The sequence below is a fragment of the Rattus norvegicus genome, chromosome 6 (assembly GCF_021556685.1).
Source record: "Rattus norvegicus strain SHRSP/BbbUtx chromosome 6, alternate assembly SHRSP_T2T, whole genome shotgun sequence".
Taxonomy (NCBI): domain Eukaryota; kingdom Metazoa; phylum Chordata; class Mammalia; order Rodentia; family Muridae; genus Rattus; species Rattus norvegicus.
Genome location: NC_141539.1, coordinates 46,974,420 through 46,987,484, shown reverse-complemented (window position 1 = coordinate 46,987,484; position 13,065 = coordinate 46,974,420). Strand labels below are relative to the sequence as shown.

The 13,065-nt window shown below is 50.3% G+C and overlaps 1 protein-coding gene across 4 annotated transcripts in view; it reads right to left on the bottom strand.

Annotated features, from left to right (window-relative positions):
- Positions 1-13,065, bottom strand: part of Asap2 (ArfGAP with SH3 domain, ankyrin repeat and PH domain 2) — a 162,168-nt gene that overhangs the window by 102,040 nt on the left and 47,063 nt on the right. For all 4 annotated transcript variants that reach the window (NM_001108704.3, XM_087553728.1, XM_087553729.1 and 1 more), the window contains 1 exon segment: positions 2,395-2,467. In NM_001108704.3, coding sequence (NP_001102174.2) covers positions 2,395-2,467 — 73 coding nt within the window.

Sequence of the window (13,065 nt, the reverse complement as noted above, 5' to 3'; positions counted from 1 at the left end):
CAAAAAGACAATCTCCTTTTTATCTCTGATAAAGCCTTTTCCATGCGTGACGGCGAAATCACCTTTTTTTCAATCTGACCAAAATACAGTATCCCTTTTATACGATGCATACAAGACACTCCAAACGATAAACTCAAAAAAGCCAAGTGAATCCAAATTTTAAAAATTAAAATAAATTCTCCTGAGGTGCTTTGTGAAATCTGGAGTTTTGTCAACAGTTGAGCACCCCGCCCCTTAGTGAGTTCTTGGCCTCCTGAGAAGCAACAAGGTACTAGACATACTGAGGCAGCCAGGCAATGGCTTTGTGACTGAACAGCCACTGTGCCAACAGGAAAGGAGCACCCTGGGGACAGCCCGGTCTGCAGGCCCCTCCTGTTGTTAGTTAGAGTGGTCTGTGTACAGGTTATCACAATGCACAGGAAGCTGAGGGGCCACGTGAAGTGTTCATTGTCCCCTTGCCTTCTGCAGGACAGGGTCTGAGGCAGAAGACCACTTTCTAGCCCTCCACCCGTATTTAAGAATCAGCTTGTCCTCGTTCCTGCCAGTTCTGACTGGGACCGGGGTGAAACTTGGGTTCTTTGCTGTACTGAGCCTCCTGTCCCTCACACATGTCTTATCTGGGCTGTCTCTAAGTTTCTGCAGAAGCATTTGGAAGGCCTCACTGTGGAGGTCTTGTATAACCTCTGTAAATCAGTTCCTAAGTCTTCAAGAGAACGTTGAGGCGGTTACTGCCTCAACCGCTTATGGAGTCAACATCAACCAAGAGACGCGCCTCTGGGCAAGTCTGGAAGAACGCTCCTAGAGAAACAGAGAGAGGACTCCCAAAGAGTGGGCAGTACCTTCCGGCAGGGGCCTGGACATAAGGAGATCTGAGGGACAAGCCGACTGGTGTTAGCCTGTCTACCGTGCCCTCTGTAAGTGCCTTTCAACACCAGAACCCAGCGTCTTAGGCCTCCTTCCTCAGACTGACTGACCAATAACTCTCCTGGGACTCTCTAGGCTTTCAGCTCCAGATGGAGGCTGCTCGTGAATCCAGGCTGGTGGATTGAGCATCAACTGGTCCACAACCTCTCTGGTGTGCTGACAGCCATTGTTGGACTCCACAGACCATAATGCGTGACTCAATCTTACAAATCCCCTACGTCATATATGTTCACTCTATCTGGGCCTGAGCCCCGTGGAATCCACTCATCTGGTTCCATTTTACCCTTCCAGAGAACAGCCCAACAGGTAGATCCTGGAGCAACAGGCTAGCCAGCCTGCGGGAGAGCAGCCCGATAAGTGTAGGAGTGTGGGTCCCTATGTCTAGAGGGACATTCAGGCCCCCAGGCGTCTGTACTGTGACTCTCTTCCCTTGAGATGTCTCCTTTTAGTCGGAGGAGTTATTGACCAGGAAGACAAGATGATGTCAGCAGGCTGTGGAACAGTCTAGAAGTTTTTATCCTCCCTAGCCCGACTCAGTGTGAGCATGACTGTGGGGCTGCCCTGGGTTCATACTCAACACTAACTGCACACGTCTCAGGTAAGGGCCGTCTCCACCCACGTGTTTGCACTGAGCAGTGCCCACTTGCCCCACACCTACCAGCCTCTTTTAAACGTCTACCATTATCACCATTTCTGCTTTCTGAAGGCTGACACCTTCCTTCTGAATGAGGCCACACAGACATTTGGTGACTTCTCAGAAATATTTTCCATCATTAACAGTATTTGTGTGGGGCAGCCTTCCTACCATCTGCACAGCCTGCTGACTTCAAGCCAAAAAAGTTCCAGGGACTCTTTTGTTCTGAGACGGGGTCTCATGCAGTCCTGGCTAGCCTCTAACTTACTATGTAACTGAGGATACCCTTGAACTTTTGACCCTTCTGCTTCCGCTCCCTGTGCTAGAGTCACGCACACGTGCCACAGGTGCTGGGAACCAAACCCAGGCTTCACCTGGTGTGCTCAGTAAATATTCGAGCGACTGAGCTCTCCCCAGTTCCGAGGTGATTTTTTTCTTCTTCAGTGCATTTATAAGTCAATCAAATATTCCTGGGTAGGTAGTGGATTATGCTTGAGTGTTTACTCATTGTCATTCCAAACTAGGAAATAACGAGAGAGATGAGAAATACAGAGAGAAGTCTGCTGGGATTCATGGCACAGACTAAATGCAAGCAGCATCCAGTCCGAGGGAGTGGGCTCACTCAAGGGCAGACAGGGGACAGAGGACTGAACCAGACTACAGGTAAATAAAGCCAATTTCTGGAGTAGGTGTCCCAGTGTCTCTGTGCTCAGTGCAGGAGGCTCAACACTCACTGGTAATTGGTGATTAAAGTCAGGACTTCACACCCTACCCCTACCCCTCCCACCTCCCCCCAACCCCCACCCTTCACCCCCCGGGGAACAGGGAGGACTCACCCAGCCCAGAGATATTGATTGCCTTCACAGATTTCTTCATTTTGTAGAGAACCATCCGGTCCACGTCCAAAGCCTAAAATAACAGAGAATATGTGAATTAATAACATGTTTACATACAGACCGTAACTGCAGGCAGCAGCAGTGAGAATCTTCTGGGGTTCCTACTGCAAAGCCCTGGGCTGCTTCTATGGGTTGAGTCTTTGCATAGTTTAGTCTTTCAAAGAGCACAGAACAGCAGTTCAAACCGGTTTACAGAAAACCAACTCCCGTGTCTCAAGCACCTTAAGCATGCAAGCTGCCTCTGCCCACATCACCTGCTGGACACAGCACACTACATCAAGGCAAGTGACGCTGGACAGATGGCTCTACCACATCCAGGCCGTCCCTAAGCCCCGTCTGCCCCTCTCACCTGGAAAGAGCAGTCTCAAGTATACCAAGTGCCTTCCCACAAAGAGCACCCTGATCTGCCCTGACCTGCAGGCTCCAAAGAGCAGGCAGCCAAGTCACAGAACCAGACCTGCCCCACACAAATGCAGCTTGGTGCTTTGCATGTGTGAAGCTATTAGCTGTGTTTAGGAAGCTTGCTCCTAATCCTCTCTCCAAGCCTCAGATTTCTCTTCCAGAATCCAGCTGCAACAACTTTGCAAGGCTGAATGATTAAACAAACATTCACACGGTTAATATTCAGCAAATATTTACAGAGCCACCCTCACAGAGCAGCAGTGAGTGGCACTTACAACATCTACACATAGTAGGTGTCCAATAATGAGTACAGTGACTCGTCAAACTTGGGGATTTATTCTCAGCTAAGCTTCCACCACGGAGACAGCTCAAACTGTCAAGACTCTGCCACAACTCAGTTAAACAGCTCAGTAGATCAAAGGACATCAAGTGGCTGTAACAGAGGACTAAGCACACCGGGGACGTGAGAGTGAGGCCAAGTGAGCAGTAATGGTGGTGACTAAACACCAACGTGACCCGTCATCTAAAAACACGGAATGGGCTTCCAGCATTGGCCTCTGTAAGTCCTCAGTCTGATGCTGCAACGGCTATTTTCTGGGGTGCAAAGGACAGGTGAGATTGAAGTTGACAATTTTAAATGGAACAGCGATCAAGGGGCACCAGATGTAGTAAAAGGGGGGAGGGTCTTATTACACTACTATGTGTTTGCCTGAACACATAGGATGTACTCTGAGTGACCCCTTAGGTATGTCAAGATCAAACCCCGGCCCTAGGCAAACACACACAGCTAAATATCCCAGGTTTGGTTTAAAGACAGCCTTGCCATATTATATAGCACAGGCTGGCCTCGCATCAAAATTTCTTATGAGTGACTCAGCTTTCTGTGTATAGGGAATGATTTTAAGTGTGGTACATGTGTCCCAGAGATATTCTCCTGCCTCATCCTCAGTGCTGGGTCATAGGCACCTGCTACATCAGGCTTTTATATAGGATCATGGTGTGCTGGGGGGCAGGGGTGGGGGTGGGGGGTCCTCACTTGTAGAAATCAGAAAAAGACACTTGATGTCCTCCTCCTTCTTCACTTTCCACCCTATGTCCTTGGGGACAGAACTGTTTCAGACATTTAACTCCCAGGATCTACCTGCCCCCACCTTCTAGCTCTGGGATTATAGCTATGCCTGGCTTTTATGGTGTGGACTCTGGGTTGTTTTAAAACTGAGGGCCTCATGCTTGTATAGCAAACTCTCTACTGAGCCATTCCCCTAACCCCCAAGGGAACTCTTAACGTTCCTGGGTGGTCATCTCTGATCCACTCAGGACAGTGAAATATACAAGGGCATTTTATATCTCAAGGGAAACCAGTAACTAACCCACAAAACGCTGCACTGAACCGTCCCTCACAACAGTCCTCCCCAGTCCTCCCCTCTGTCCAAGCACTGTTTGATCAGGCTGTATCAGAAACACTGGTTCCTGAAGAGCCAACGCCCATGTGTCGGGGAGTAGAGCCTGACATACAGACATGAATCAGTGTGCTGTCACAGCTGGGAGATCCCTTCCCATGTGACAGACAGGTCCTTGCTACAAAGTGCAATTGATCTAGTAAACATGCAGTCCACGACTCCTGCTGAAGAATCTGTCTTGGCCAGTCTCTGCAATCGACCAGAAATCAACTGACCTGAATTTAAACAAGAAGGGCCACCCTCTTCCCAACCTCCTCACAGACAGCAGAGGATACCCACAGCAGCCCGGCTGAGCTCTCTGGAAGTCACTCAGCAACACTTGCCAAAAAGCTTTGAGTGCGAGGTGTAAAGGGATAAAACATAGCTTCCCAGCATTCGTAATACCCAACTCAAACAAGCAGTAGACTCTCCCTGTGCTCTGAGCTTTCCTTGCCCACCCATCCATGCCCCTGGACCGTCTTCTTCACTTCTGGTTATCCCCCCAAGCTCCTGTCCAACTGAACTGGTTGACACTCGCCTGACTCACTGTTTTCTTCTACCTCCCAGCACCGTTAATTCCCTGGAATATCCTCCTACCTCTTGACCCCCAGCAACCCAGGCTGGTCCACAGGTCCTCCAGCAAAGCCACCCGATATCCCTCCATGGCAAGGGGTAACCACCCATCTTTGGTTGGCCCACAGTGTCTGTGCTTGTTCAGGGTTTCAGCTCAGACTTCCTGGACACCAGGTACACGCCTGATGCCAAAGCCGCTAGTGGAGTTGCAATGGTGAGCGAACCAAGACAAGGATCCGGCAAAAGATAAACACTTGGTAAGAGCAGAAAGCCAAGACTCGCCTTGTACAGTGACCTGCTTTGCCAACCTCGAACACTACCCCAGCACCAGCGCTGACCGCTTCTGTGCACTACTGAGCACCAGTAACACTTGAACACACTGAGCTCTGTGAAATACTGATAAAACTACATTCACTGCTTGTTACCTTCCCCAGGGACCTTCTCTAAGGCCATGGGCTAGTGCGCGCGCAGCATGTACATCCCACTGTGCAATAGAGAGTCAGCCAAGGAAGCCACGGAGAGAGCCTCCCTGAGAGAGTGCACTGAGTAACTCAGGGTCACCAGAGGCAGGCAGGAAATGAGTGATTCCAGGTCAATGATGGAGGAATTGGCTGCTGCTACACTGGCTTGGGAAGCAATCAGGCTCCATCTGTGTGTTAGACTCCTGGGTTAGCAAGCCGGCCTGCTTCTCTCCAGCAGAGTTCATTGCTCTGCCCACCGACAACCCCAGGTCACACGACACTGTGGAGTGTCGCTCAGCCCTGCTCAGAAGTGGGGGCTGGAGGTGGTGAGCTACTGAGGTACCAGGGGCGGGCACTCTGCAACTAGCTGGAACTCAGATGACGCCCCACACAGGGATGTGGAGAGCACGACTCTCTCCTATCAAGGACAGCACAGAAGCCACACAAAGCTATGCCTCCATCTGAGTTCGGCCCCTATTGTTGAAGGGAAGCCATTTCCGGCCTCGAGAATGAGTAGATTAAACAAACACTAGTGCTGCTTTCCCCTGCCTGCTCAGCAGAGAGTGAACTGAAGGTGAGTTTGGCACTTGGTGGCAGAGGTAATTACAGTTAAAACCCACACAAGGGAAAAGCGGTTCCCTCCCGTCTAAAAACGCACCTCCATCACGGCGAGTATTTATAGATCGTCAAGAATAAGCCAGTCAGGAGAAAGGAGTATGATTAAGACAAAAAGTCTTGTATCTATGGTCTATAAAAAGCTTTGCCAAAACCTTAAACTGAGAGCAATAACACGGCTTTTGGCCGTCTCCTGAAATCAAAGGTACGGCTCAGACTTTTAATGGTAACTCGCCTCCCACCACCCCTTCTTCCACAACTACTCAAACCGGGAAGGGGAAAGGAGACAACCCTACACCAAGACGTGGGCCAACTACAAGCATACAGAACTGTAAAAGTCAATAAGGACGTAAAAGAGGGCTGGCCTGACCGGCAGCTGGTGTCTGGCCAAACTCTATAAACTTGGAGGGACTAGACTCAAGCTGACCTCTAGTTTGTAAAACAAGCTTAACAGATTAAATTTATTGCATAAATAAGACTGTAGGGATGTGTCTCAAATATTTCCAAGGAAAATAAACAACTGTTGGAGTGGTAATTGGAGATGGTGAACGGGGAGAGGGAGCAGAGACTGTGGGGTATGGGTCATGGCAAACCCCCACCCTCACACCCCTGCTCACTGCATTTTCACACCTGGTTGCACCACACAGTAGCCACAAGCTGCAAGGGATTCCATTACAGTGAAAAACATTAACAGTTCGTTTCTGCATACAGCTATCTTCACAGAGAGCTCAGCCACATAGACATCCTGATGGTTCCAGAATGTCCTTAGGCTCTTCCTCCTCTGCCTCTGAAGGTCCCTCTGTGCACTTGAGGGCATGACCCAGGGCCAGAGAAACCACCCGGGCAGCCTTGTTCCATATCTTAGGACCAGCACCCCGATCATACATTACCTTCTAGGCAAGGTAGGTCAGTCCACTCCTCTTGGGTCCCACAACCTTGGCAGGCTAAGTGGAGGGGTGGCCTCCACAGTCTGCCAAAGGAGCTGGTCTTTGTTTGCTCACAACCTAATGGTTTTGACGGGTGGACATGTCAGGTGGATGTGGTGATGGGTAAGGGAAGGCCCACTCTGACTCACTCTGCTGAGGGAAACATCACCCCAGCCCTCAGATCCCACCTTCCTCAATCACAGGCCTTGACTATTAGGTATGTTTTGAATTTCACTATAAATATTTGTGGGAATTTATTTAATTACCATCTGGCCCTTTACAAGAGAAGTTTGCTGCCTCTGACTTGTATGATCCATGCAAAGCATCCCACCTTAGTTAGGGTCTTAGTGCTGTGAACAAACACCATGACCAAAGCAACTCTTAGAAGGACAACATTTAATTGGGACTGGCTTACAGGCTCAGAGGTTCACTCTATTACAGGCAAGGCAAGAGCACGGCAGCATCCAAGCAGGCCTGGTGCAGGAGGAGCTGAGGGTTTGACATCTTCATATGAAGCCTGCTAGGGGAAGACTGACTTCCAGGCAGCTAGAGTGAGGGTCTTAAACCCACCCCGACAGTAACACACCTACTCCAACAAGGCCATACCTCCTAATAGTGCCACTCCCTGGACCAGGCCTATATAAACCATCACACAACCCTTCCATGGCCTCACCCAAGCCTGTCGCACTGGAACATACCAGTCCAGGACCAAGTTGGTCCAGCACTCTGGGATCTCAAATGGAGCCAGCATAAGAGGGAAGGGGCCAACTTCCTTCCCAGAACCCAAAGATAATGTCTGAAGGATAGGAAGCCTATAGACCACAGACATCTCTATTGGAGCTGGCACCACCTATGTCCTCCCCTCTTGGCCCATGCCGCCTTTCCTCACTCAATTTATAAAGGGCCAGCGTGAGAGGGAATGCCAGTTTTGAAAGCTAGCTAATAAACCCAAACACGCCCAAGGGCAGCTCTGCCAGGACAGTCACGCAAACATCGATGGCAGCCAGGTTTCACCACACACTTGACTTTGAGCGAAGTGCGTACGGTGCATAAAGGACCGCGGCAAACATTTGCAGAAAGCCACTGGGGAAGCACAGGACCGCATGGCAGCTGCGAGCTCGCTGTGAGGCAGGGCAATAATGGGCCTACCCTCCTTCTGGGGATTAAGCAAGGCCAGGAGAAGAGCGGGTATCGTTCAAAATTAAGATCAAATTCATGCCCAAGCCCAATGGCAGCTGCGTGAAATGTGTGCACCTCCAGGCAAGCCAGAAGGGGGGCAGGTGGCTATTACCTAATGACAGAAGTCAAACACGAGGATATACATAACACTCTTCAAAGCAGCCCCAGACTGGACAAACCCACGAATGTGTTGGAGGGTTAACCCAGGCAAATCGCCATGGGTTTGTACCAAAGAGAGCTCCAGAGCAATGACAGAACAGCCTTTGTGGACACAGAATACAAGCGATTTTGACAAAAACGCTAAAAACAGAACACACGCAGTATTATGCTGTAAAAACCCCAAATAAAAGGCAAAGCTACCTGTGTCACTGCACCATGGCTGGCAAACCACAAGCTTCCTGAAGGATTTAATCTAATATTCAAGTACACAACATGGCAGCACAGGCCACGAAGGGCAAACCCCGGCTCCACGTTTGCCCTAGTCATGGTTCCTACAAGTAGGGCTCTGTTCCTGCCGCAGCCTGGCCAGTGAGCACACCTTCAGAGGACGGTGCCACCATCACAGGTCACCACCTTACCAACTTACTGTGCACCGGTAGGAAGGCAGGCTGCACCCTGACACAGCTCACCCAGCAGAACTGCCCTCCCCCTGTGTGTACAGTAACACACACAAGAAGCAAACAATAGTGTGTTGCAGGAGATAAGATTATAACTATTTTAAAAAAAAAATCTCATCACAGGAAAGCAGAGAAGAATGAACCAGCTTTATCACAAAACAATCACACACACACACACACACACACACACACACACACACACACACACACACACCCCAAAAACATGCCAGGTTTGGTAACTCAGTCCTGAGTTACCCAGGAGGCTGAGGCAGAGGGACTGCTGCAATTTTTGCACGGGCTAGAGAGTGCGACTGTCTCAACAACAACAACAACAGCAGCAGCTGAAAGGAGGGGAAAAGATGCAACACAGTAACAAATCATTAGCCAGGGTGCATTCGCTATGTTTGAGGTTTAGACGGAGACAAAGGAGAAGATGTCGATAGTCTACACTTTGTCTCCTTTCCTACCATCCTTCCATTGAGCATTTGTTTACCTCTGACCACAACAACACATGGAAGGAACTCATTAAACAACGGAGAAAGCAGCGATACTCGAAGCTGCATATCCCCACATGTAAAAATAAACACGGAGAATCCTTGGTTGGAAGGTACAGGAAGCCATCATGTGGCTCCGGAGGAGAGGTAGAAAATGGTGCCAAGAGACTAAATTTCTGGCACTCTCTGGACGATTTACCAGGGTGTACTTCTGCGTTCGTTTATTTAAGGATAAATACATGATTCATGTGAAAGCAGCTCTGTGGGCTGCAGAGGAGGGTGGGCTAACCCGCCGTGGGTAGAAGCCTCACCCCAGGGCTCTCTGGATGTAGACACAGAGGCCACCGGGGCTGGGGACTTATGAAGTATGAAACCACAGCAGGCCCAGGGCAGCCAGGAAAGACTGACCAACACCAAGAAGTCAGGCGAAAGGTGGGGAAACCCCAGCAGAAGGTACACAACGGGGAGAAGGGAGTGAAGCGTCTCATCTTTACCCTGCCATTCCAGGGCTGAAATCCACTTCCCTCTTTCTCCGAAAGCTGGTTCTGCAAAGACCTTCTCAATAACGCTTTTAGAACTGGAAAAAGAGGAAAAGCCAAAGCTGTCGTCACCCGAGAGATCAACTGTGCAGAAACGGTTAGGCGCTAAGCAGCAGTGTGCCGTGACTGAAGGTGATGGGGCCATGTGGAATGGACGGGTAAAGGGAGGGAACACACCTGTCCCCAGATGTCTCGTACATCCCAGGTAAGAATCGTGGGTCTCTGGGGAGCAGCTTCAGTTTCATCAACTTTCAAGAACAACTACCTAGGAGACTATCCCCTGCAGAGACCGAGGGGGCCACACACAGCTGCTAACGAGACTATGCCACGGTCACTATTTAGAGAAAAGGAAACAGATGCCCATGAACCCAAGCTTTGTCATGCTTCACAGTGATTACCGAAACAGTCAAGAAGCCTACAAGTGCCTAAGGAGACTAGAAAAGGAAAGCACACGCGAGGCAATGCACAGATGCCATGCAGAGACTGCTGGCATAGCCTGCACGGTGTCCTTCCTGGGGAGGAGCCAGCAGGCCACAGGAGACCCTGGAGGGTCCAAGGTCCTGATGTCTATGCCACTGACTTGGTGCCTTTCTGACTGCAAGCAGAGTACAGAGCTGAGGCAGGGGATGAGCCATGGTAGGAGAAGAACCATGCACAGACCAGAGGATATCATCCCAGAATATGCCCAGCCATTACTGAAGGGATGGGGGATGGATAAAGTCAAGAGAGAACGGCACAGCAGGTCGTTTGGCTGTGCTGCTGCAGAGACAGACATAGAGGCTGGGAAGGTGGTGTTGGTTGGTGGCTGAGGACAGCGTCTGTATCTTCCCTGGCCCAGAAGACAATGGTTTCCTAGATCAGACTGATTTCCCGAGGAAACGAGGCTCAAGCAAGCCACATAAATGTCACTTCAGTAACATAAACGGAAGGTGATCTCATACCTGGCCCTTCACTGAGTCTTCCACACTAGGAGGGCTTTGCTTCCTGAGGTGGTGGTGTCTGACTGGGGACACCTTCACAAATAGCACACGGCATGGCTCTAACCACTACTCTGTCACCCTGCCCAGCATGCCAGGTCCCATGGATGCCTTCCTGTTGGCCACAAGCTGTCAGGTTTGTGTTTTATGTGTTCTTTCAGGGAACACCGTGTAACTGTGACCAGAAGATTTAAAGCAGTACACATAAACTAACAGTGGGACAAGGCGGTACCGGGTGTCTTTGGAGAAGAGAATATACCACACAGCACTGAGGGTGTGCTAAAGAGACACTTGTCTCTCCATCTTGACTATCGAAACTACTGAGACAGTGGACCCCCAAGTGTGAATTCTCCAGGAACCTGCAGCCTCTGAAGAGCATTCACTGGCTTCCTAGGCTGAGAATAGCAAGGCCTGGTGTCTGCCGCTTCTCAGAGGGGCACAGGCTAAACCATGCTGATTAAAGTAGCCGTTAGAGACATACCTTTTCCACTAGGACTGCCCTTATCATTGGGATACATCCCTCTCGATCACGGGGACATAGCGGAAGTGGGGGTGCAAAGAGCATCAAGAGGAGGAATTTGGTAAAACACTGCCTTCTGGATATGACGCAGCCATTGTGCCCTGCGCAGTGCAGTTCCATTTGTATGCACAAGATCAAGCCTAACAGATCAGTCACGATTCCATCAGCAGCACTGAGTGGCCTTAGTAGATGATGATGATGATGATGATGATGATGATGATGACGACGACGACGACGACGACGACGACGACGACGTGGGAGGGGGTGGGAGTGGGGAAGGGGACGGGAAATGGGGAAACTAGGAGGAAAAAGAAGACACAGTGAAGACGTGAAGGTGGATGTTTCAGAAGGGATGGGGGTGGGAGGGAGGAATGGGAGATGAAAGCAATCGAGATATACCATGTGCACATATGAAACTGTCAAGGAATAAATTAATAACAGATAAATAATAACACACCTTCCTGACCAGCTTGCACTAGCTTCCTGACCATTGCCTTGCCTCTAAGAACCAACAGCAAGGTTTTTCTTTTTTTCCCCTCTCATTCGTTATTTAAGTTTTCAGAACATTTCCTGGCATTTCCTGCAGGATCCCCATAAAGGTTACAAGGGGTGCCCTGAGCCAGCCTGGTAGAAGGGAGGCCCTGTCCTCTTAGCTTTAATATTTAGGGTTAAATGAATAATGTATGAGGAGTACGGTCACCAGGAACCTACAAAACCCTGCTTCCCTAAGTCAGAGACTCTATGTTGGAGTCCTTGGCTATGATATAAGATTCCTAGCAAACTCTTCCGTGTGCAAGGAGATCAGCCAAGTCTGGGCTTCCTCATCAGCTCTCCCTGTACAGTCCTCACAGTGTCAAGGTCAGGGTCAGAAACGATGATGCTCTACCCACACCCCACAACCCACACCCCCCACACCCCACACCCCACAACCCCCGCCCCCCCACACCCGCCACACCCCACACCCCCACAACCCCCACACCCCCACACCCCCACAACCCCACAACCCCCACACCCCACACCCCCACACCCCCCACACCCCCCACACCCCCACAATCCCCACACCCCCACACCCCACAACTCCCACACCCCCCACCCCACAACCCCCTGCCCCCCCACACCCCCACACCCCACAACCCCCACACCACCCTCCCCACAACCCCTGCCCCCCCACACCCCCACACACACACCCACACACACACACACACACACCGTCCTCTAAGCCCTAGCCTCATCAAAGCCTTTCAAGGGAATGACGCAGCTACACCACCACTCAGGTACTCTGTAAGCATCAGGGAAACACACAGAAATATAACTACCGCAGGATGTGTACACTCTAACAAGACAGGGGCTTAACTTCAAGTACCATACAGCAACTGACACTGAGCGCTTGAACTCCATCATATTAGACAATTCCCTAGGTCAGCCTGCAAAATCCTCATTCGTTTTCCCAGCTCAAAGCAGAAGAAAATGGCTCAAATACTTTAAGAGACTCACCCCCAGGCTGTTTATTTGGCTTTGAACGGATCAAAGGCTTTGGAGAGCAATTTGGGGAAGGACAAGGCTAGTTCCCAGAGCTGTATCCCTACACTGTCTCCTAAGAGTGTCCCTGCCAGAGCCAGGAGGCAACAGGCAGCCCCCACCTCACTTCTGCTGCTGTGCCTGTGACCCTTTTTCTGAGACCCCCCCCATGCCTCCTCCTCTAAACCTTCCCCACCAGCCAGGTAGTGGTCATGCAAGCCTTTGATCCCAGCACTAGGATGGGTCAAGACTTGCCTGTGTTTGAAATACGACGTCTACTACTGGACTTTTCAAGGGAGAGGATTATAGATCACTGCTACCTTTGGTCAATTTCTTGGACTGATTCCTGAG